The following is a 24,972-nucleotide window of genomic DNA, read 5'->3' as shown; positions in this document are numbered from 1 at the left end:
TAGATTGGATATAAGGAAGAAGTTCTTTACTGTTAGGGTGGCGAGGCACTGGAATGGGTTGCCCAGGGAGGTTGTGAATGCTCCATCCCTGGCAGTGTTCAAGGCCAGGTTGGACAGAGCCTTGGGTGACATGGTGTAGTTTGAGGTGTCCCTGCCCATGGCAGGGGGTTGGAACTGGATGATCTTAACGTCCTTTCCAACCCTAACTATTCTATGATTCTATGATTCTAATATGTGCAAAATAGAAAATATTCCCTACTGTGAAAAAAAACCATGATTATTAACAGGATTTTCAGGTCTATTCTGTTTCTTTTCTCATTTGTTGAAACAGAAAACACGACCGCGGTTAATGCAGCTGACACATTGTGTGTCGGTTCACTTGGTAATTGCCCGCTGTAACTGCTGGTAGGTTTTGTGCAATGTGTTGTTTATATCCTAGAAAATAAATCACTGTTTTCTACTCCCATGAACTGTGTTTTCAGGACCCTGCAAGTTGAAACCAGGCGTGTTGTAAATCAGGTGTTTTCCTTCTGGCTCTAACAGAAGGTCCCCCTCTCAGCCAAGGAGGATGGTTTAGCCAACACACAACTCCCCGAGCAACCCTCCCCTGTCTAAATTAGGTTTCTAATTTAAATATGTGTAGGTAGATAGGAAGTTTCTTTGTTTCTCGTTAAAACACTGTGTATATGTATGCCAGGAAGTGTATTTACATTGTTAAATGATCTTCTTTCATCAGGGTGTCTGTACCTCTCCTGACAATGCTGGACCAAATGCTGGCAAATGGCTGTTTTGACACCTTTACCATGCAAGAGAAGTAAGTTGCTGAAAGTCTTTTCTGTGTGTTTTCCACCATGCAACAGGCCTCTTAAATCTTACAGTGCTGCTGAACTGCTCTAGATGTGGGTCCATGGGACTCCAGGGGTGAGTGTACGTGGCTCTGGTGATTTAAGTTTTTGCAGATGTTTCAGAGGAGAATGGTTTTAATTCCAGTAATATTAAGATACATTCCACAGACCCTGCCAGGCAGCGTCGAGGCACATGTAGTGGTGTTTGCAGAATTGTACAGTGTAAATGCTACAAGCACTTGTACTGGTTTTGGAGTCTCTTGATTCAAGAACTGCAGGCAGCAAATAGATCTGAAAAGCCTTATGAATCTAAAGGTTTCAATTGAGTCTGCTCCTGTTTTGAAGTGTGTATTTAGATAGTCTCTTTTAATTGAGTGAGAGTTGAAGATTAGTCAGATACTCACAGATAGAATGAATAGTGCTTGTTCAGTTTGGTGATCATGCCGGTGACCTGGGGACTTCCACACAGACTCCAGCCTTCCCTGAGGGGAGAATGATAGATCATGGGTGGAAATCCCAGGAAGAGTCTGTCTCCTGCATCATGGGGCACTGGACAGAGCGTGTGTGGTAGCATCAGTGTGTTTGCTGTGCCAGTGAGGCTCAAACTCAGTCCTGTGGTGCCATTGTAAAGCTTGATGGAAAAGGCCTGAAATAAAACCTAGGGGGGAGAAGATTTTTGAAGGTGATCCAAGCATATTTTTGACAAAAAGGCCACCTGCTGCTCTATAATGTGTGCCTTACAGTTAAACAGTAATAAGAGGGATGAGGTGTTTTTAAAAGCACGCTTACTGCTGGTGAGCAGCTTTCCTGTTGCTTCTATTCTGCTGTAAACTTCTTGTCATATAGCAAATGAAAAACCTTTTGGAGAACCTGGGAATGAAAGACTGACATTCCTTGAGGTGTTTGTTTCTATTTCATTGACTTCCCTCATTTTTTACTACAGTGGGCTGACTGGAGTTTCAGCAAGGGGTAGTGTGAACTGTCCTGGACCTTACTTCCTAATAAAACAGCAGCAGTCCAGAGCAGGTAATATCCTACACTGCTTAATTTAAGCAGGATCGGAGCAACCTGGTCCAGTGGAAGGTGTCCCTGCTCATTGTAGGGGGCTGGAACTAGAAGAGCTTTAAAAGTCCCATCCACCTCAAACCGTTCTGTGATTCTGTGACTAACGACTTTTGGCTGGATTAGTTTGACACTCGTTCAGAGCTCGCTGCTCCAGTTAAAGCACATTGCCACTTGGTGTCACTCCTGCCCTGCAGAGATGTGACCTGCGAGGCGTTTTCCTGCCTCTTCCACCTCCCAGCTCCTCAAGTTCAGAATATGCAGCTTGACATCTCTGGCATGGTTCTGTAGGTGGCTTTCAGCACTGGAGCTCTCTGCAGGGCTGGTGTCTTGTGATCTTAGTTCAGGAGGGCGAGTGAACCCCTGGGTGTTTCTCCTCAGTTGTCGTATGTTGAGTGCTCCTGTTTAGATTGATGGGTGGTGCGTGGGTCACTTCTCTGCCAGGGTCCTGCCGAACCTGCCAGTGGGGAAGTGAAGTGCAGGGTAAATACCTGCCCTGTGGGGTTTGAAATGAATCAGCTTCAGTATCACTGGCGTAATCACAAGTCTCTCAGAAGCAGCTTCTCTTTGTTGTGCTTGGCTTAGTTTTGAGTCTGCAGTATGGAAAGCTAAGCTCTTCCTGCCATTTTTAAGGCTGCTACTTCCTGTTCATCTTAAGTTGGCTTAAACCTGCATGTCCAGCATGGGAGTCTCCCCCTCCTGTGAACTGGCAGGAATGGTTTGTATTGCTACGTGATGAATGGCATTAGGGAACTGTTCCAGGTTAAAAATACCCTGTAAAACTCAGCTTGAGGTCGTTCCTCGATCTGTTCTGCTGTGTGCTCACAAACCGTGCCAGAATAAAGTGGGAAGCAGTGGGAGGGAAGGGAGGGAAACCATTTCTCTTGGCAGCAGGGCAGGTGTCCACAGGCACAAAGCGCCTGTGAAACTGCAGCATCATTCACCTCCTGCTTCCTCCCTGCCCCGTGTGCCCTCCTGCCCAAACAGGGACATAGAGCTCAGCTGAAATGGGATTCCTTCACCGTGGTGGCATGACCCAATCCCTCCCCGTTTCACCTCAAGGTACCTGGTGAATATTCGGAGCCGTATTCATAATTATGTAGGGAGTGTGAATTGATCAGAGAATGGAAGCCGCCTGCAAACCTGGCACTGGGTGATTGTTTTCTGGTTACAGCTCCTGTGGCTGCAGGGAGATTGGTAGGTCCTGAGGAACTATGGTAAGATTAGTGTAACACAGAGCACCAGGGCAACAGAATAGCCTATGAATGGCAGTTCAGGATCTAACGCTTTCTGGAGTAGTAAGTAAAAGCATTGAGTCTGATTCTTCTGTGTACGTATGAAGCATCCATGCACTGTGTATGTATCACATTTTTCTGGCGCTCTTGCAGTGTTTCAGGATGGTCTGTGTCCCACTGAGCTCCGACTGAAGGTTTCTATGTACTGCTGTGCATTACGCATTGCGTGTGTTCTCTGAGGGTGCTGAGGCACTGGCACAGGGTGCCCAGAGAAGCTGTGGCTGCCCCATCCCTGGCAGTGCTCAAGGCCAGGTTGGACACAGGGGCTTGGAGCAAGCTGCTCTAGTGGAAGGTGTCCCTGCCCGTGGCAGGGGTTGGAGCTGGAGGAGCTTTAAGGTGCCTTCAGCCCAAACCATTATGGCATTCTGTGATTTCTCTCTTTGCCGAACATGGACTTCTTCAGAGCAGTTCTGCTGCTCTTACATTAGGCACCCAGCAGCAGAGCCTGGCAGAGGCTGTTGGGTTTCCCAGCCACCCCAGGCAGTGTGAGCCGAGCGGCTGAAGCTTCACTCACCTTTAGGAGGAAAAAGCCCTCCCCTTGCTGCAGCCCCGCGTGTGCCCAGCTCACATCATGTGAAGGCTTTAGGCTGATCCCTTCTCCCCAGATGCCGACTCTGTTCCTGCTGGCGCTGTGCCCACACAGGAGAAGGAATTTTCTCAATTTCCTTTCAGGAGGCCAAGCTGTTTGAGTCATCAGAGATCACACACAGGTTAGGTTTAGTTATTGCAAATGTGAAATTGGCAGATGACAGAAGCGCATCTGTTTTAAGCACTGAATGCTGCACGTGAGGTTATGTGTATTAAATTTATTCCAGATGCTTTTGTTGAAATTGGTCTCTTTGTTGCTGCACTTCCCAGCGATATCCCTGTTGTTCAACCAGGTTAAATCTCACCTAATTCACTACATTGCTGTTGTTGTGTGCTGAAAGCCAGGCATGTGCTCAGGTATTGTGAGTAGTCGTCCATACAATGCCTTTGTGTAACCGGGGGTGGGAAGAGGAGAAATTTCACCAAGGTAAGAGAACGCATTCAGTCTCTTGGTATGAGGTGAGCAGGTCCCTGGTGCACGCAGACAAATTGAGGTGTGGGCACACACACACACAGACTCATTCCTGCAGGTGTCTGTCATCCTCATCACACGTCTCCCCTGTGCATGCGTCCCGTGCTTGTCACGCTCCACAGAACGTGGAAGCGGGGCTGACAGGACCATGGGCAGTGCATGGTGAGGAACCTGCTCTTCCAGCATCTGACAGAGGTGTTTTAAATCAGCCCCCACAGGGGGTTTGGTCCTGGAGGCCACTCTTGGCTCTGATCATTTCTTATGAAGCCCCAGTATCAACACTGAAGCCTTGGTAATTTAATCTACTTTTTCAGTGGGGTTTGTGGACAATATTTATGGCTGTAGACAGCGTTCTTTAGCTTAGTGGGTCCATGCTTTGTTGCTCAGGGGGTTTTTAACGAAGTCAGTCTTTGCCAGTATTTTGGGTTTTGTTTCACGTAATTAAAAAGCAGCAGTTCTTGTTAGGGAAGCTGCATGTAAAAGGCGCATTAAGGTCACAAAACATTGTGTCATTCCTATAAACAGCTTGTTTTAAATGGTCTTTTTTTCCAGCAGATCATGCCGCACACCTCTCTGGAGCAGTTTTCCTCCACAGCTTTGCATCGCAGTAGCAGCAAATGGATGTTACTGTTTTTGCTTTCTGCACAGTACAGAGAGTCCTCCAAAATACGCAGCCCCGAAGTTAATCATGCTGCTAGACAAATAGGAAAGAGTTTCTTTTGCATCTGCAGCACTCCAGCTTTGAGTGTAGCAAGTAAAAGATTAAACCATTTGAACTGAAATGAAAGCAATATTCCCTCCTTACGTCTCTTTAATAGCTCCTTGGAATATCCTGACAATGCTTGTGTTTGTATGAGTGGCTGGGAAAAAGCTGTGGGAATCACCTTTCCCAGGCGGTGTGGAAAGAGGAAAGAATTTGCTCAACGTATTTAAAGCTGGCTTCGTGGCTCGGATACGTAACGGGGCTCAAGCCCTGTGTTTAATTGCGTTGTCTGGCATCACCGAAGGAATTCAGGCAGTGAAATGGTGGAGTGTTTAAGAACAGCATTTATCATCCTGTAGGTAAAGTCTGGTGGAAGCCCTTAGGGAACGACCTGCGCACCACAGTGACACACGGACTAAATAACCTCTGTTTGGCTATGTCTTGTAATTCCTGACATGGTGTTCCTCATCCTACCACGCTCTGTTGCAAACACCAGCCATGGCTAGCCAGGTATCCTGGATCTGCTGGGTCGGGTAAATGGAGTTCAGTCCTCAGCATGCAGGTTGTAGCAGTGGAAATAGGGTAATAATTAATGCTAATCCATTCCCTATTAAAACCCAAAAACACCCAGTGAGGTGGTAGCCAGACTTGCCTGTGGCTCTACCAAAGGCCAGCCTGATACTGTGCTGTTGTGGAGAAAGCACTCCTTGCTCTGCACAGTCTTTCCTCACCTTTGAATGTTAATTTGGTACCTTTACAGTCATTAAATGTGTTTGAAATCCTACTGGAACTGATTGTTCATCTCTTCTTCTTTCCCATTTTCAGCCATCCCTTTCCAGTGAAGTTATTTACCCTTTGTAAAGAAGAGATCAAGAGATCCAAAGACATCCGGAAGCTTCGCTCTAGCATCGGAGTGTGAGTCGATAAACTAATCTTTGCTCTGCTTGTACGAAGTGAAGAGAATTTAAATTACCAGATAGAAGAGCTGGGTCTATTTCATGTGAAATGTAATTGAAAAAAGCCCACAAATACACATACATAATAGAAAGTTGTGAGAGCTTCCTTTCCTTGTTTAACTGGGGTTAAACACATCTAGCTCCAGGGTAAAAGCCCTCAGTCCAGGTAGCAGAGGAGGCAGCACCAAGGTTCACTGGGAGACTTCTCCACTGGCAAAGCCTGCCCTGTGCTTCGGTGTCGATGTGATGCCGGTTCACGTGCGGGTCCCAGCGCGCCCTCAGTGCTGCCCGTCAGCAGTCACACCATGTTTGCACTTGGCACAGCGAGCGGCACCTCAGGAGCCCTCTGGGAACTCGGCACAGGTACCTCAGTGTTTGCTTTCCCACAGCACTTGGAACCAAGATTTCCTGGGCACTGCAGAGCATCCCTCCCTTTTCTCAGATACACCTCTTCCTTCTCACCCGCAAAATGCACTTCTGCAGGTCCAACTCGATCTGTTTTCTTCCTTGTGTTTTCTAGGTTTTGTGGCCTGATTCAGTTTCAAGGAGACATGAGAGAGAAAGTTTTCTTTCAGTTGTTTCTCCTCCTTTGCCATCCATTTCCTGTAGTAAGTACTGAAGACACTGCGTATTGTCAACTGTATTGTTTAAAATACTTCACACATAAAAAATAATCTGCATCAAAGCAGCATTCTTTGTAATGGACATCAGTGTATACAATAGGTTTCATTTCTCAAGGCTCTGCTGTCTGCAGTGCTGCCACCTGAAACAGGCTGCCGGATACTTGCAGCATACCTGACTGCTCCATACAGTCTGCTTTTCCACCTCTGTGGAAAGTAAGAAGCAATTTAGGTGCCTAAGTCATTTGTTTCTTCTGCTCAGCACCCAGCACAGTGAAGATCTGTTCTCCATATAGAGCTTGAGGGTTCCAATCAGACACATCCCTGTTAGCTTTGTGGTATTTCTGATAGTTCTGGTTCAAGAAAAACATACTTATTTGTTGTGTTTGTCAGGTGTGACGAGGGCTTGTGCAATGCAGGCAGGTTTATCAGGGGTTTACCTTTTCATGTAACTAACTGCAACAGGGCACAAAAATCAGTTCTTAGTTCCAAGTATGTACAAGAGAAGATCATCTGGGGTATAATAATATCTTAGCTGATTGATTAATACTTCCATTGCCTTAGCAAACGTTGTGGGGTTTGGGGTGGTTTTCACCATATAAAACCCAGGATCCCTGGCTTGCAGCTGCTGTGATGCCAAACACATCCAACAGCTCCATGTAGCCCTGGTGTTCTGTGCAAGGTTTCCCCTGGGGACGTCGATGGATGTTCCTGTGAGTAGGTAGGACTTGCACCTCTGATGTTATGGGCAGCCATGGAGCTGCATCCACAGCCAAGCGCTGTAGAAGAAACAAAGCCATGGGCAATGGCAACCCATGAGGTCCTGAAGTGGTTGGAGAACCCCCTGAAGAGCCTGGTGTTTGGCCAACGCAACCCAACACTGTTTATGCTAACCCTGATTACTTTGCCAGTTACTTTTAAAGGTTAAAATCAGGTGGTGCTCGGCAAAGGCTGGGACTGCAGATTTTTACTGCAGCTGTTCCCATGCTGTGTGTACTGGCTACAGGAAGAATCCTCTGCAGGAAGGGCACAATGTAAGAACTGAACAGAGAACATTTCCATTTCGTGTTCCATTGGTGTTTTATATCATAAATATGTTTTGCTTTTACAGATGGGTCAGTTTAATTGGACTCTACTACTCCAGAAATAAGCCTAGAGTTACTAAACCTCATTTTTTTTGCCTTCCTTTGCTTAGCATCAGGGTTTCCTGGAAAAAAACAACAGAATCAGGTTTTGCTGCACTTTTGCTGTCTTCCATTAGGTATCCTGCCACACACTGTACTTCAGAACCAGCCTTGCTGCAGTGTTCACTGCTTCCAGAACCCACAGTGTAAAATGTTCAGGTCAACTCACCATCCATCTCCCAGCAGGTTTTGAGAGTTCTGCTGACTCTTACAGTCTCCAGGCTGGAAGTCTGTTCTGTGAGCCTGCAGCAGCCCAACTCAGAGCCAGACTCTGCCTCAAGCAAAGAAATTGTCCAGTTCATAGAATAAGTTTAAAACTCATCTAGTCCAACCCCCCTGTAATGAGCAGGGACCCCTTCAACAAGCTCAGGTTGCTAAGAGCTCCATCCAGTCTGGCTTCCAGGGATGGGTCAGTCTCAAACATTTGACTTCATTCCCTGTGAGGCACTGAGCTGTACCCTTAATCTGAAACACTGGAAAAGGGCAGTGAAAATGCACTGTTCAGTAGCATGAACTTCCTGGAGGTGCAAAAGCAAACTCCCTTCCTGCACCGGATCCATGTCAGAGGCAGAACTAGTCTGTCCATTCCTGAGTGTAACAAAGTGCTCACCATAAACTGCTGTCCCTGTGATGAGGAGCCAGTCCCAGCGGTGGCACTGGGCTCTGCCACACGTGGCTGTGCAGCCTTCAGTGACCTTCCTCTGCCTCTTCCCATAGATACGGAAAACAACAGCCAGCCAACTGTATGAGATGCTGATAACCTACAGCGATGTGCTGGATGCTGCCATCATGGATTCAGTTCTGACCATACTCAGCGATACCAACTGGTAAGTGCATTTGTTGCCAGATAGTGATAAGAACTCGTAATTTTTGTACTAAGAAGTTAAATAAAAGTTGGATGCCTTTGAAACCTGAAAGAAATGATACCTGCTTTTAAGCTATTTATAGCTTTTAGGCCAAAAAAAAACATTGCTTGAAAGGATTCTTCTGTTCTAAAGAGCTATCTGGTATATTGTCCTGTGGTACCATTGTGCGTGTGTATGCGCATATATATATATATATATATATATAAAATATATATGTATGTTTGTGTGTTTTATATACATATATGTATATGCACCACGTACCATTGTGGCATGTGTAAATTCACTACTAGATAAAGTAAAAGACCCATATTTTTTTAACAACATAAAAAGGGAGGGAATCTTGGAAGTTCTCCATGAAGCAGAGACCGGGCTGTGCACACAGTCAGACATCAACTGCACAGACAGTTTCTTGGCATGATGAGCACTGGCAGGATCTGGGGAAAGGAAGGATCTCTGCAAGCTGCAGAACAACAGAATTAGCAGAACAGCTCAAATCTCCCATGAAATGTCATTACTCAAAACACTACAAACCCTGTATTCAGGCAAATACTTTGAATTGGAACAGTTTAGTTGTTTCCCAAGCATAAGATGGCATGAATTATACAACCACTTCTGTAATTCACTCATTTACCTCCTTTTACCTTCCTCCAAGGGCAGGGGAGCAGGGCCCCTTCTTCCAAAGAAGGATTCACCAAAGCTTAAATCAGTTTGTTAGTTTTGCTGCCATGTTAAATGTGGTTCCTTGTTCCAGATGATGCTCCTGGGTCATGGGTGCAGTGGCCCAACACCCTGCTTCAAGCAGTAGTCAGTACATGAGAATAGACAGCTATAAAAAAAAATACATTATTTATTTGGTTATTAAATGGGTTTTTGTCTTCATTGACATTTCATGGAACTAAAATAAAGCAAGACACGCTCAGAGAACAAAGCTACCTCGGGGTTGTGGGTGACATTTTTCAGACTGATGCTTACATCATTTAAATTTATTTACTGTCTAGTTTATTTCTGTGTTTGAGCTCAAGTAACTTCGTATTTGGGAAACGAAAACGAGGTTTGTCATTGTAAGGGATGGCTGCTGCCAAAACTCAGTAACGGTCTCAGCTTTGAAGAATTGGTTATTAACAGTTCTGCTGTTGTTAAAATGCCTGTTGTGTAACTACACATTGGTGCTTAGTATCACAGTTAGTGTGATGCAGTGCTCCCTCATGAAATCTGAGTTGAAGAACAGGCTTGCTCAGAATCACAGAATAGTTTGGGTTGGAAAGGACCTTGAGATCATCCAGTTCCAACCCCCCTGCCATGGGCAGGGACACCTCACACTAAACCAGGGCACCCAAGGCTCTGTCCAGCCTGGCCTTGAACCCTGCCAGAGATGGAGCATTCACAACTTCCTTGGGCAACCCATTCCAGTGCCTCACCGCCCTTACAGTAAAGCATTTCCTCCTTATAGCCAATCTAAGATTCCCCTGTTTAAGTTTTAACCCATCACCCCTTGTCCTGTCACTACAGTCCCTAATGAAGAGTCCCTCCCCAGCATCCCTATAGCCCCCCTTCAGATACTGGAAGGCTGCTCTGAGGTCTCCATGCAGCTTCTCTTCTCCAGGCTGAACAGACCCAACTTTCTCAGCCTATCTTCATACGGGAGGTGCTCCAGCCCCTGATCATCCTCATGGCCTCTTCTGGACTTGTTCCAACAGTTCCATGTCCTTTTTATGTTGAGGACACCGGAACTGCACACAATGCTCCAGGTGAGGTCTCACAAGAGCAGAGCAGAGGGGCAGGATCACCTCCTTTGACCTGCTGGTCACGCTCCTTTTGATGCAGCCCAGGATACAGTTGGTTTCTGGGCTGCAAGTGCACACTGAAGCTGGCTCATGTTCATTTTCTCAGTGACCAGCACCCCCAAGTCCTTCTCCCCAGGAAGTTACATAAAGAATTTGGTCACAGAAACAACTGAGGAGGAGCAGATTCCTGATGTCACACAGGGGTGCTCACAGTACCACAGTTAGACATGGTACACTTACAGACAACCAGCTCTAGAAGCACCAGTGGTAGGACAGCTCTAATGGGTTAGTACAAGAAAGCAAAATACTTCCTGTTTTCCCTTTGTCACTTCCAGGGTGTGATGGGGCTGCCTGGTTTGTGCTTAGTTCAGGGCTGGCTCTAAGCTCCCCAGTACAGTACATCCACTGCACCAAGATTAAAGATGAAGAGCTCGTTCACTTCAAACTTAATTGTTTTATCTCATAGATTTAACTGTTTACAAAGGAGACATTTGAAGCCTTTGCTTGAGTGTCAGAGAGGGCTGCTTGTTACTCTCAAGTGCTCTCAGTGCTAGAACAACCAGTAACTTCTGAATTGCAATAAGCGTTAACAGCAGGAAGCCAAATGAGAATTAATGTTTGGGGAAGACTAATTACTGGCTGCACAGATTTGCTCCTTGTTGGAACAACAGAGTTTGTCAAACAGTTGTAGAATACAGAGTTTAAACTGGTAACTCTATATAAGAAGTTTGTTCAGCTACAGAAAGGGTTCCACTATTAAATATGACAAATTGTCCAAAGTTATTTCTGACTTGCCCTTTCAGCTTTTTCTCTGTAGTTTTGGACTCTGTTTGTGTGCTAAGAGTTAAGTTCTTAGTCCTTCATTTACAGTTGTTACTCAAGAAAACCAAAACAAATCTACTGAAATGGTGAGTAATGGGAGCAGTCTCACAGCATTCCAGAGTGGTGGATTTTTACAGCATGGAAAAGAATGTTGTCTGCATGGATTTTTGGCATTTGGGAGCGTTTTGTAACTGACAGTTCTTGAGGAAATGATCTCATGGACATGATGCTATTGCAGAAACCTTTAAAAGACAAGTTCGAGGTCTGGATTTTGCAGGAGAACATCAAACGTTCTCCAGATCCAGTGACATCTATCTTAATTCTTGATGCAAAGTCTTCTTAAACAAAATGGAGCTGTGACTTTAGAGAATAAATGATTGAACTTTCAGTCAAAGGGGTGTATGAGTGTTAGATTTTGGACTACAGAAACCAAAAAGAATAGCCTTGGTCATTTTACCATTAACTGGTCACTCGTGGAGGACTCACTGTGTACTTAGGGGGTGTCTGCCCCAAGATGGTACAAAAATGTTACTCTTAAACCGTGACACAACAAAACCTGCTCCAACTGTACATGAAGGAAGAGCTGCACACACAGTACAGTGATGGTACGGATATAGCTAACAGCCAGGTTTTATGTATCAGTTAACTGGACAATGCTTCCTCATGCAGGGAGGCAGAACTGCCCGTCGTAAGAGAGAAGCGCAACTGCCTCTGTGATCTCATGAACGTGCCCAAGCCACAGCTGGTGTCCAAGGTAAGAAAAAGCAACAGGCTCCAGAGGGGCTTTAGAGAAACAGTGATGATCAACCGCTCCCCCACACCTACTGAGTACTTGTGTGCGCCAGCTGTGGTTCTTCACTGGTTCGGGAGGAACCTCCTCACACCCGATTGCACAATACAGAGAACTGCTGGAGACTCTCTGGCTTGAGCCCTTCCAGTCTTGCTTCTTGAAAACATCCCAGGCCTGTAGCATGGCATCACCTAGAATGAAAATGCAGTACGGATGTTTCAGACACTGACATTCCTGGGGCAAGAGAAGAACGGATAAAACCCTCCCCATCAAGTTCAACAGCAAAATGATAATGTGAGATGAAAGCAGAGCCTTCTGACATTGCCTAAGAGGCAGAATAGAATTTAACAATTAATACATTCACAGAAGGCAGACACCGTGTCCCCATGTAGGCCCCACTTCATGCACATCTTTTGGAATTGCCCATTTTCTGCTCAGTCAGGGGTTCCTCTCCTCCCTGTCCAAAGGTGAGCAGGCTGAATCAGTACTGCTTTAGAGAACATGTGTTAACATGACAACTTACAAAGAAAAGTTAGTTTTACTTTGAGCGATACAAGACAAGGTGAAAATGCTCGATGACCTAGGGCTACTTCCCTACTTACCACAGGCATCCACAGCATATGATCTATTCTGTAAACAGATTAAGCTAAAAATAGTGGTATATTGATTTATTCTTGCCTTTGTTAATACTCATTATGCTTTCATAGCTCTGGAATGCTTTGTCCTTTGTAATTATTTTAGAATTCAGAAACATCCCCCCTGCAATCTTTCCTAAAAGGGTGGATCTTCATTTCCCTCATTTTCTAAACTACCTGAACACACTGGGTTTATTTTCATTACTAGAGTTATGCAAACCATTGATTATTCTTTTGCCCTGCACAGAACTGCATTTTTAGCATTAGCCTTTTTCACAGCTGCACCATCTGTGGCTGAAAGCCACCAAGTCCTTTCTCCTGCATAGCATCTAAAGGAGATCCTAGCTGGTGATGTTTTCACAGTGCTTGTTGAACTGGCTCTATGTGACTGTTACATGATGTAAGTCTTTGAGGTCAGCCAGTTCCTCCTGTGTAATACTCTGATAATCCTTTACACTGAAGATACTTCCTAATGTAAGTAGATCCTATGTTTTGAGTTATCATTGATTGATAGAGATATACATATATATATACATATATACACACACTTTAAAAAGGTCTGTTTAATAAACTGGTCAGAAGACCATACTTCACTGGTTACTTACGGTGAGTAAACTTCAGTGACACCCTGCTGTGCCCACAGCAGTTTCTTTCTCATCTTTCAGCTTTTCCTACCATGTCTACACCTTTGTGCTTTTAGTACGACCTTAAGCAATCTGCAACTACAGTTTTGTGATGTTGATAAGCAAGACCTGGGCCCTCTCACCCCTACAGGGAACTGGGTTTAGAGCAAAAATCGCTCTGAGCATTGCTGAGTCAGGGTTTGCTGTCAACCACCAGAGCTGTTACGTTCAAAATAAAGGTGTTTGTTACAAGATGAACTCCCTGATCTCAAAACCCCCTTATTTGAATTCGTTAATTACTGGAGGCTGAGAGAAGACTGACAAGTTAGGAGAAAACTGTCTCTGATGCACACAAAACAGTAAGAAATACCCAAATATACATACAGGTGTTTCAGGTGGAACTGTTACAAACAGCATCATGTGGTGTGGAAGTCAGGTGCTGAATTTGGAACTTTATCTTTTCCTCCTTTGTTAACATGAGAGAATCATTAGTATAACTTCCAGCAAAGACTGAAGCCTGCACCTGCCCGAGAACTGCTGGAGTTCACTCTGAAAGTGACAGTGCACAACACATTGCTCTTCCAGAGCTCCCATAAATAGAGGAAGCCAAGCCTAACAGGTGGCTAAAGTTAATTTCAGCTGAAATCAGCATTTACAGTGCCTTTAAAACTTGTACAGATAAAATCTGCTAGAGGATAGTTAGAAATTGCGGTGTTAGAAAGGACTGTAGATGCTACAGCTTTGTACGTCTATGTTTTCTTCTCCATGTTTAGCTTACTAAATTACATGGCTGAGGTACTGTTAAAACACTGATACATGCCTACTCCATGTGTTTCTTCTCTCTTTTAGAGCTCAGCATGATGAAGCTGCAGGCACTGGCTGCTGGTCCGTCCACTGAAGCTCTGGGTTCAGGTGCCGTTAAGATGGCCGAGTTCATGCTGCCGCATCCTGACAAAGGGGCTCTCGGCAGAAGCCACGCAGCACGCTGTTGAACAAGAGAAGAGGCAGAGATCACATCTTACAGCACTGTGCAGCTCTGCCACGGGCAGGCAACAACGATTCAATGTGGTTTCAGTTTTTAAAGGCATTACCTGTAGCCACAAGATGGCGGTTTCTCTCCATACTTCTGTCACAGTTGACCTAGGTTATTTCTCTTGATGTCAGTGATTTATACTTCTACAACTCTGAATGGAGCTATTCAGGCCGTGCTTGCTGTACATGCATTTAGTATTAAACCTGCCTGGCTGCATTAGTCTCTGAAAAGAACTGTTTTTCAGAGGTAAGTATGGCAGTGCTTAGTGATAATGAAATCTTCCTGCACATCCAGTATCTCTGCGGATAAATCTGTCATACTTATGTCATAGTAAAACAAAAAAATCCGAGTTTCACTTCAGCTCAAGTCAAAACCTCTCAGTAGTTCTTTATAGAAGTAACTCAAAGTAAATGTTTTTTGAGGTAAACTAGCGTTAGGGATTGAAGCTTTATCCCGCTGAAGAACAGAGTACTTCCAGCAACCACTAGGAATTTAGACCATTCCTTATTGACCATAAAATGAAATGGCTGGTAACATTTATGATCTTTAGCAAGGTTAATGTGCTGGGGAGGACAAATGCACGGGCAACATGATACTCTAATTATACCATGTTATTTGATGGTTTGAATTAAATCTCACTATCCCAGTGCTTCAGGTAGAACAATAGCTCTGTGTGTGTGTGTGTGTGTGTGTGTGTGTGTATACACGTATCTATGAAGATTTAAAAGGAAGGAAAAATTCAGGCAGAGGAGCTAAACCTAAGCCAGTTTCTCTATGAAATACCTGCTACAAACTGCAGCAATCTTCTCCTGCAGGTGTTTGTTCACTTCCAAAACTACATCCTGGCTGTCTCCCAGAGCCTTTTTAAGAAGGTAACTATAAATTCTATTATTCTGTACTTTTAAGTATACTTGCAACCTGGCTGGGAGATTAAATTCAGTGTAGATCAGAGTCATTCACTGCCTGTTACACAATCAGTACTAATTCATGTGGCCATGCGTGATGCAGGGCTGCCCACAGGTATTACTGCAGGAGGAATGCTCGTGAACCCACAGCCCCAGTGGTGTTGCACTGTCATTAAAATGGAAAATTCTAGAACATTCTTAAAAGACTTCAGATTTGCAAAGTTATTCCTACAGGTCCCTGCTGCAAGAAAAACCATGAGTTGTGTTGGCAGTAGCTGCTTATTCAGGAAAAGCTGAGAGGGTCCAGTGAAAACGGTGAGCATCTGTCCATGCAAACACATCTGGCTGCCAGATGACGGTACACACACAGCTACTTTCACACAGCCCCAGTTGGAGGATGCCACGCTCCGGTCACAGCCTGGCCCTGTGCAGAGCTTTACCTCAGCCAGCACGGGCTGCGGCATCCAGTGGCAGGGAATGGCTGAGTGATGTTTGACAGAACCCTCTCTTTACACTTCCAGTGGTTACAGGCTTTGCTTAGTGCATTTCTAAGGGTTCCCTATGGTAACAGTCCCCTTGTAATCTTATGGCCTGTATTGGATGGTTCTTTAAATTAGAAATACAATTTAACGATCAAACTGAACTTGGCAAACAAGGGATGTGCAATAGTAAAATGAGCAAATAGCATTATCCATGGTGTAACCAGGACCCCCCTTAGAAAGGGGTTGCTCAGCACAAAGATTAACTTAATAAAGCACAGATTGCTAAAAAATTCTCAACCTCTGAACACTTGGGTCTTGGTACTCACAGATGCACAGAGGATAACACGGCTTCAGTATCACTGCCTTACCTTGGTTTTCAGTTAAAGTGATAATAATCCACCCCTTCCTTCAAGTTCAGCATGCTCAGGTTTGCTTCAAATGCTCCACCTGTCAAATCCTGGCAGGTGATAGAATAGAATGAGCTCAACCAGACAAACACGTTTCAGGTTGTAACAGGTTTGGGTAATTCTGGTCTTTAGACCACAGAAGAAAGTCCTATTTGCAGAACTAACCATAAACAAAAAGCCAGGCTCAGAAATGTTTCCATTCAAAAATTAAGTGTATGCTGAAAACCTGAAAGGTCAAGTAAGTATTTGGGGGGGTGTCAGACAACTCCTTCTCAGGCTGCAGTGTGGAACAGGAGGGCGATACCGGGCACAGCTCTGCAGGGTTTTTGCACACTTTGGTCCTTAATGCATCCTCAGAGAATGGACCAAGGGGGTAAGTTTGACACTGGAGTGGTTTTGAAGATTCTGAACAAGGGGTAGCTTGTCTGACAAAAGAAACCTCTCATCAGGCAGCTGAAATACTTTGCATAGGGAAAGGTTTGCTCTGAGCCCTAGTTACATTACCTGACCAGGAGCTGGGTGGGTTTGCTCCATGAGCAATTGTGCAAAGCAGTGATGATGGCATAGAGAAAGCATAGCAACTGCAGTGTTTCTGAGCATTTCTGCTGAAGTTGTGGACCAGAGTTTTCAGACAAGATGTTGTATTAGTGTCTCATTGTGAGGGCTTCACAAATTAAATGTGCTTTATAGAACAGGTTGCACAGATGTTTTGTCTAGGGACTTCCACCCACCATTATATGTAGTATGAAGAGTTAAATTAGTTGTAATATTACTAGCTTATCCAAGAGTTTATCAACCAACAGTACATGATAATGCCCTAAGGTACTTTCAGTCTGGCTTTACAACTCATAGTTATGATCTCAGAGTCAATCATAAAGTTGGGAGTGCTCAGTTAAAAGGAGACTGTACCAGATGAGACGAGATTCAGCTAATCGATCTTTGCACAGATGCAGGACAGTGCTGGGGTGTCAGTATTTGTATCTAGATACAGGTTTAGTTATGTCAGACTTTTTACTAATGCTTACAACTAAAATGTATTTGTATTTTGCTTTAAAACTTCAGTGTTAGCCCATACACTGTGCTTTGCTATTTTAAATGTAAGGGCAAAATAATTGCTGGTTATCATCTTCTAGTTACATTACTAGGTCAATTACAGCAGCTGAAATAAAGTTACCACAGTTGGGCACTTTGGAATCGGCAAGGCAAAACCAAACAGTTTTTCAGGTCTGATTTAGAAACCAAAGCCTTTGTCATACATAGGGCTGCGAAATATGAGGACTAAATGAGGCCAGGTGATAACTGTATCTGCCCATTTGTGTATATAATGTTGGGCAAGAAAGTAAAACAAATCCAAGTTCCTTTACAGAAGCTGAACTTTTCATTATTCTTAATACATCTCTACTTAGTACTGCTGTCCTAAACCCCCAAAATACTCAGCACAATCAATCTGGTTAAAAAGCCATTCAATTTCCTAGTACAAGGTTCTGGGAAAAGCTACTTGCAGTAAATGGAACGTAGTATTTGTAAGGAGCAAATGCCAGTTTCAAATGTAAAGCAAAGGCTGAAGGTGGCACTCACCAGCTTCACGCAGATAATGAAGGGAGGAATTGCATCCCTGAAGTGACAAACTGGAACTCTTGGTTTTGGTCTCTCCTGCAAGAAGAAGCAGTAGGGTTCAGCAGAGGCACACAGGGCTACTTGAGCTTACTTTTAGAAGCTACTGAACACTAACAGGGAAACATTGAGACTATACACTAAATAGCTGATCGCTAACTCATTTGTTTCCCAGTTGGCTGGAGCACCCCCCTGTTCTTACCACAGTCTTTCAGTACAGTTCTTTGCCCAGCGTTGCAGATGACACCAGATCTGAATTGGCCTTCTGCTGTTGGAAGGAGAAGGTCTTGCTCCTTCACCACTTTTTCCTTTACTTCCAAGCTCTACTTTTAGCCCTTTCCCAAACAATTCCCTCTCAGATCTGATGGCCAGGTATGCTGCTCTAATAGCCTACCCCATAAAATAATATGGGGCTTTTTGGTAGGTTAATTTTCTGCCACTTCAGTGAGCTGCATCGCTTACTGTGCCATCAGACACATCAAAGCAAAGTGGGTACAAAGGAGAATCCTTCCCTCTCAGTGGGAGCTGTTGAATGGCTTGTGCCCAACTGGGACTTCACCATGGAGCCAAGCTGCAGAATTTGCTAAGGAATCACAACAGTTTGCAGTACAATCTTCATGACTGCTCTGGGAGCATGGCTGTGTCTTAGGAAGCCAAATGCACAGAAGCTGTAACAATTACGCTGACAGTATCACTACACTGCTAGGTAGCGAGTCCTCAGGATTCCAGGTCAAAATCCCAAACTCCAGTTTCTTTCATGCAGCTGAAAGCACTCATCAGCTTCCCAGTATTGTCCTTGATGTTACAGTTACTGTGGTATAACCACAAGCTGTGTATCTGAGGACGTGCCCCTCCTCACCTCAGTCCTACTCCCATCAGATACAAGGATCATGCAACCTCAGGGTAATTGATTCACAAGATAACTCACTGGAGAGCCTTTTATCTGGAAGGTTCCTTTTCTGCCAGATCAGCTCACTGAATCCAGTCACCCCTGAGCCACCAGCCTGCATGGCCCACAATAACACCACAGCAGGAGTGTGTGGCTGAGGGCAGTGCAGGGTCAGGCCAACCCAGGCTGCAACAAGACATTTTTTCCCCCATCTTGTTTTTTACTGCCATCTAAATACTATACTTCCTTGTCTAGGGAATAAAATGCTGCTGCTTACAATTCTAAGCTGCTAAGGAACCTGCTAAAGTTCTGTTCAGATCCACTATACCCTATAGTACACAGATAGGTTACAGCTAATCACAGAAGCTTGCTTTATTTTAATAGGTATTTGAATTTATCCATCATGAGCCAAATTCTACTCCCACTTAAAAGAAAGAAACTTACTAGTGAGGGCTGTGTGTTACCCTGTTACATCAGAATCCTTCCAAAGTATATCTGGGTTTGTCTCTCTGAACTGACTTCAGTGAGCTCCATAGCTCTGGCTCCATTGTTTGCACTCCAGTATCAATCCCCAACAATCCAGTTTGCTGTCACAGCTTCCTTATCAGAACGAGTAGCCATACAAGATTTAAAATCAGTTTGCCCAGACCCCTTTCAGATCACAGTAAAGAACTAACCTCAGATTCCTCGTAAGTGTAGAATCCTTTTGTTATTTTCTTTTCATCCACATCACAAAACGCAGTTACCTGCAAATAGAAATGGAGCATTTCAGTACCATCCCTTGCTGCCACAGGTATTTCACCTGCAGTGTATCTGCGTCAGTAACACTACAGGCACATGAATGAATGCAGAAACAGGGCAACATGCCTCAGTCCTCCTATGGAGCTTAAACAGTTACTAGATCCTTTCCAGGCGTATCATCAGGAGATGGATGCATTTTGCAGTTGCCCATGAGCACGATGTTTTTACAGACATGAGAACAGGGGATCTAAGGTACTTACTGCACGAGACAAAACATCTGTGAGATCTTCAACTTCATCCTCAGCAATATGCCAAGTAAAGTACAACCAGAAAGTAGCCTTCTCATTTTGGCACTTAATTCCACTAACACCTAAGATTAGATAATACAAACCCTCCTCCTTCCACCCACCGCAAGCTATCTACCACCAGATAGCTCAGTATTGCAGTCCTAACACTACTGCTTTGGATGCTCTGGTAATGCCAGCCCCAATTCTAGGTCATGACACACCATGTGTGGGAATTCCTGTGGGTTTGGACTGAAAAGTTCAGCAGATCTGGTATTTAAACACGTATCATTACTGCTTCATTTTGGTTCTTCTTACTATAGTTATGGAAGCATTATCTGCAGCCCCAATTGCCAAATATTTTACATGGTTTTCTATTTGCATTCCTCATAAATATACAGGCAGAATAAATGCAATCCAAACTACACAGTGGCCTCATTTTTGAACCAATAGGTTGTCAGTAACATAGCTGTTTCCCTCTGCCTTCCATTTGAGCTACTCGTATTACCAACACCAAACTCTTACATTGAAGCAGAACAGTTAACTCAGTTAAGAACTTGCAGAAATCAATTCTTCTGGTGAAAGCTGGATAGCAGTTTTCCTATCTTTTTAATTGCTGCATTAAAAATTGATTCACAACACTTACTGCTGAGAGAATGTGAAAAGCCCAACAGCTGTTTATTAATTTACTAAGTTAGAGAAGGCTGCAAAAGGCTGGCTCTCTTCCTGTGCCTGCAGACCTCTCTCACACTTTCTTCCTGTGATTAAGATAGTTTTCTTTTACCTAAAGTGACCTCATTGGCTTTGCGCAGAGGAAAACTCTTGACACAAGTCATCAGGCTGCACTTGTGCATCATGCCACCTTGACAGCCCCAGGGCAAGACTGCAGAGGACCAGAACCGTGTTACAGGTGTTTCCCGGCAATGGCCAGACAGAGCTGTATGCTCCTGCAACATAAAAGGTGTTTCTACATTAAAAGTACTTTGGAGATACCTTCCCATCCAACAGAACAGTTTGCTATCCAAATCCTTAAGGCAGCAACCATTAGCAACTCCCTCAAAGACAAAAGATCTTTAAGCTTTCATTTTCTCTTGAACACAAGTTAATACACTTTACATCTCTGACCCTATTTCTATGTCCACTGTAATGCATTACTGTAGCTAAAAAGAAATTAGATGGTGTGGCCTGAGCATTATAAACTACATCACAAGATTTCCTGTACCCATCTTACTTATATGTCTATATACACACATGTATATATGTGTGTGTGTATATTCTCTTCATATATATATACATATATATATATGAAGAGAGGCAGGTGGAAGCTACTGGGGAGAAGTTCCTTTGCTGTTTACTTTTCATTCTGTGTTAACCACCTTTAAATTCTCCAATATCCTGCAAATCTGGCAGCGTTCAAGGCCAGGTTGGACAGGACTTGGAGCAAGATGCTCTAGTGGAAGGTGTCCTTGCCTGTGGCAGGGGTTGGAGCTGTATGAGCTTTAAGGTCCATTCCAAGCCAAACCAGGCTGGGATTCTATGAAATCCACTATTAATGTTTCACTGTCCTAGAAGCTCACCACAAACAAAATTCAGCAGGACAGGTCTTCACTGCCCACCCAACGGAGTTCTGGGAATAAACACAGTCCAATACACTGACTTACCTTCCAGTAACTGAAGCTGTTTTTTCAGCTGCTTATCCTCCTGTACATTTTAAAGACCAAACCAAAATGCCAAAACTTTTGACATAAGGCAAAGTGAAATTCTGTCTACACCTTAATGTCAGTAACTGAGAATGCAGCTGCGAGATCTGTGCTGGAAAGTGTCACATCATTCACCTTCCGCACACTGCGGTACAGTTAACAGAAACCTGACTGGTGCGTGGATTCCTTCTTAAAATGAATGAGGCCAGAGAAGCAAAGACGGTTCTTGTATCACTAGATTACTAATATTCACGATACTTCCTCTCATCCTCTGCCATAACTCATACTACCATGAGTAGGAAATGCTGCAGCCAACTGCCCAGCCCCAGAGGATGCAGCACATGGAACCCTTGCTAACTCCACAGGTCAGGCTGTGACAGATTCGCTTTGGAACATGGAAATGACTCAAACCTTTCCTTGAGTTACCAATAAGGCATCTCCATGTATAATTCCCAAGGGATTCAGCCAGCTTAAATCTGATATTTACAGTATTCTAAACCAGGTCAGGCTTGAATGGGCAATTTTTCTGCCAGACTGTGCACCATGTGGGTGGCCAAAACGTAAGTCAATGTTTTTCTGACACACACCATTTATTTTCCAATTAAAGAAAATCTGTCTGGAGCCTAAATACAGGACTTGTGCACAGTTGTTTATCTGGACAGTGAACTTACGGCACGAGGTTTATTTGAGCTATTTACTTTATAGGATAAACCCAGAGTTACCTATTTATTTTCCTGCATTAATGAGCTTCTTTCTTGTACCTTTATGAAGACCATCCATCCATACATGAACTGCTGTCTCGCAGGGAGGAAGCTATGAATTATAAAGCAGTCTCAAGTTGATGGGTTTTTTTTCTCTCCTTCTAGCTCTTTGGCAATGCCTCTGATAACGTGACTCCATTGAAGCTTACAGAGTCCTCAGATCACACTTCAGTTTTAAGAAAATACATCAATGATTACATACTTTGGCTTTGAACATCACTTGTGTATTTCCAAAACAAAGAAAAAAGACTGCTATTTCCCTCAGCTACAAATATCTGTTATGTACAAGCTCTACAATTACCAAAAGTAATTTTTACAACTATGGATTGCAACATACATTAACAAATACAGTGGAAGGGGGAAAAGGAGAAAAGAGTTTTCTCTCTCGTAAGGCACGGTTTACACAGCTCAAAAGATAAGATATTTACTCAACAAAAAAATCTCTGCTAGGGGAAGACACGTTTGAGGAAGATAAAGGCACTTCTCTGGCTGGTTCCTTTTAATAAACACAGCCCTGAGTGAAGGGACACACAGGCTGGGACTATCAGACCTCCCTGTGGTAAAAGGATATTAATGGGCAGCAGATCAATCCTACTCCAAACGTAGGACCCGAGAAGTCAGTGAGAGTGGGCCTGGGCTGGAGCTGTAATTACCTACCTGTGTGACCATTACATCCCAATTCAGCTTGTTTCCTACTTCTCTTGTTTACTGCCTTGTTGGCTACTGCAGAGGATGCTTCCTTGCACTTCCCAGTCCACTCACATGTCCTAATGGAAAACCTGACAGATTTCATCGGCCCAGTAATGTCCATTTATGGTAAATGATCTTCAGAGGATTTTATTCCCTCATTTTATTTCCACCTGGGGGCTGCCTTAGGTCTGCAGTGATCATTTACCACAAGCAACAAGACACAGTCACAGCAAATGCTCAAGATCTGCTCTGGCTGGAAGGAGACGATGCAAGCTTTACAAGGGAGAGTGAATGACTTAGTAGAGCATGACAGGAAAAATGGACAAACCTCTTGATAAGCAGTCACTTGCACTGTCCCCTCTCCCTCCTCATTGCATTGACTGGTCCCATAAAATTATCTTTAATGACAACAACCTGCAAACTCTACAAATTCCTGTAGGAGCAGATCTTCCCTGTTGCAATCCCTCCACAGCTCATGCAATCCTTCATCCCTTTTCAACTCCTGGTGACCCTGGTGATTCTTCTATTTATACTTCTTTCATTCAAACTCACATAAAGCCTCAGGAGCATGTTGATATACATCTCTGCAAAGTTACATCAATTTTGGCCATTCATGTCAAAACAAAGTAACTGAAAGCATTCTGTTGCAAATTTAAATAGACACAGTTAATGACAAACAGAACAAGAGACAGGCAGAAGCATAAACATCTTCCAGTACGCCACAACTGAAACCATCATAGGAGGAAGCAAACCTCCATCACAGTCAGAGGGATTTTCAGTATCGGGGTGCTGCTTTTATCTCCCCACCCCATAGCATTACAGCCACAACAGAAGCTGTAGTTATCTAAACTCCAAGCACACACTCCATGACTGTTTAAAGACACTATTCCATGACAGATAGCAGCATTGTCCCTCTTTGCACATACATCTGCAACATTGCTCAAGAGAACTTTAATACCAGAATCCAACATGCAAAATAAGCTGCTAAATACTGTATGTACAAACTACGCCCTTATTACATAGAACAAACAACTACCCATGTTCTCATTCCTCTACAACAGGTAACTGCATTGGTTATTCCAGCAGCATAACCAATAACCATAACAGCAGCAACAAAACACACATTGCAAAAGCACATCTTCCTGAGTGGAAGCATTCACTATACTCCAAAACAAAGCCTCTATTTTACCCCATGTTGTTTTAGGATGCTTTACATCTGGATTTAACTGGAGCTTTCAGATTCTCTTATTTCTCTTTTAACTCACTTTCCCTTCATCATTCTTTCATCCACAGTTAAGGTGGATGTAATAATTTTCCCTTTATTTATGTTTCTTTGCTTTGATATGTCCCACTTCACTCCCTCACACTGCCTGTCATATACTTTAGAGCAGTTAAAATGCTACCAGACTTAAACAGTTCTTGCTTTTGTGAGTGAGCTGAAGTATCCCAGTTGAACTACACGGTTCAGAGATGTTGCTCTTTGAGAAAGGCGAAGAGAAGCTAAAAGATGATTTTAAATGGCTCATGAGCTAGGAGAAAGGGTGCACAAAATACTGCCTCGAAGCTTTCAAGCTGCCACTGGTGGGTAGGGTTGTCATAGAGAAACTGCACGGCCTGGCTCTGTACTAGGACTGTTTCCATGCCACTAATTAGCCGATGCTTATTTCATCCCTTCCCCTCCTTTTTCTGTTCACTACTTAAATGCTATTTTTAGCTATCGGAAATGACACAAAATATTAATGCTGAAGCTCTCCTTTTAGCTGAAGTTTGGTGGAGAAAAAAGAGCAGACAAGACAGCTCAGAAACCCTCCAGGCATATGCAGCATCCCAAAAACATTTGGTTTCCATCTTCAGCTGCAAATTATAGACAAGACGGATGTGTTTTAAACAAAACAAGGTCTGTTCAACTTCAGTCTTGCAGAAATGCTAATACTGAACCACTGTCAACTGCGTGAATCAAGAAGGGGACAGCCAGGAAACAGAATTTCCCTAAGAATACTGAGGTCCTGGTAATGAATTCATAAAAAAAACCCTATTAGTTGAGTAACTTTTTTCTTTGTTGCTCTTTAGCAAAAATACTGAGCCTTGGACTTTTGCCTGAACTCTTTGGAGACAAAGAATTAATATTCACCATACAGATGTCTGCAGGAAAGGAGAGGATATTGCTTAGGTGTCCCTTTTCTCTTTTAATAGGGCCATAATTCAGAATTCAGACTGTTTT

The 24,972-nt window shown here is 43.8% G+C and overlaps 2 protein-coding genes and 1 long non-coding RNA gene across 9 annotated transcripts in view; 1 reads left to right on the top strand and 2 right to left on the bottom strand.

Moving 5' to 3' along the window:
* Positions 1 to 14,494, top strand: part of TBCD (tubulin folding cofactor D) — a 122,387-nt gene extending 107,893 nt beyond the window's left edge. For 2 of the 3 annotated variants that reach the window (XM_061455595.1, XM_061455597.1), the window contains 6 exons: positions 737 to 814; positions 5,791 to 5,880; positions 6,442 to 6,529; positions 8,443 to 8,552; positions 11,867 to 11,951; positions 14,095 to 14,494. In XM_061455595.1, coding sequence (XP_061311579.1) covers positions 737 to 814; positions 5,791 to 5,880; positions 6,442 to 6,529; positions 8,443 to 8,552; positions 11,867 to 11,951; positions 14,095 to 14,106 — 463 coding nt within the window. In that variant the 3' untranslated portion in view covers positions 14,107 to 14,494. Of the gene's footprint in view, positions 1 to 736; positions 815 to 5,790; positions 5,881 to 6,441; positions 6,530 to 8,442; positions 8,557 to 11,866; positions 11,952 to 14,094 lie in introns of those variants that run through there. The other variant, XM_061455596.1, reaches the window with a different exon arrangement.
* LOC133270429 (uncharacterized) lies at positions 7,595 to 9,664 on the bottom strand. Its single transcript, XR_009743770.1, has 2 exons — positions 9,223 to 9,664; positions 7,595 to 8,636 (listed from the first exon to the last, which is right to left on the bottom strand). It is a non-coding gene; the product is annotated as an uncharacterized LOC133270429 (long non-coding RNA).
* B3GNTL1 (UDP-GlcNAc:betaGal beta-1,3-N-acetylglucosaminyltransferase like 1) overlaps positions 13,860 to 24,972 on the bottom strand; it is a 118,249-nt gene continuing 107,136 nt past the window's right edge. For 3 of the 5 annotated variants that reach the window (XM_061455618.1, XM_061455619.1, XM_061455620.1), the window contains 4 exons: positions 19,253 to 19,321; positions 17,651 to 17,725; positions 16,034 to 16,122; positions 14,514 to 14,652 (listed from right to left, as the gene is read on the bottom strand). In XM_061455618.1, the coding sequence (XP_061311602.1) occupies positions 16,042 to 16,122; positions 17,651 to 17,725; positions 19,253 to 19,321 (225 nt within the window). In that variant the 3' untranslated portion in view covers positions 14,514 to 14,652; positions 16,034 to 16,041. Of the gene's footprint in view, positions 14,231 to 14,336; positions 14,653 to 16,033; positions 16,123 to 17,650; positions 17,726 to 19,252; positions 19,322 to 24,972 lie in introns of those variants that run through there. The other 2 variants (XR_009743764.1, XM_061455617.1) reach the window with 2 other exon arrangements.

This window comes from Pezoporus flaviventris, unplaced genomic scaffold (assembly GCF_033815535.1).
Source record: "Pezoporus flaviventris isolate CSIRO_AGI_PZ_B2104156 unplaced genomic scaffold, CSIRO_AGI_Pfla_v1 ptg000020l, whole genome shotgun sequence".
Classification (NCBI taxonomy): domain Eukaryota; kingdom Metazoa; phylum Chordata; class Aves; order Psittaciformes; family Psittacidae; genus Pezoporus; species Pezoporus flaviventris.
Note: the sequence above shows the minus strand (reverse complement) of the source record. Positions and strands in the feature narration are given on the sequence as shown.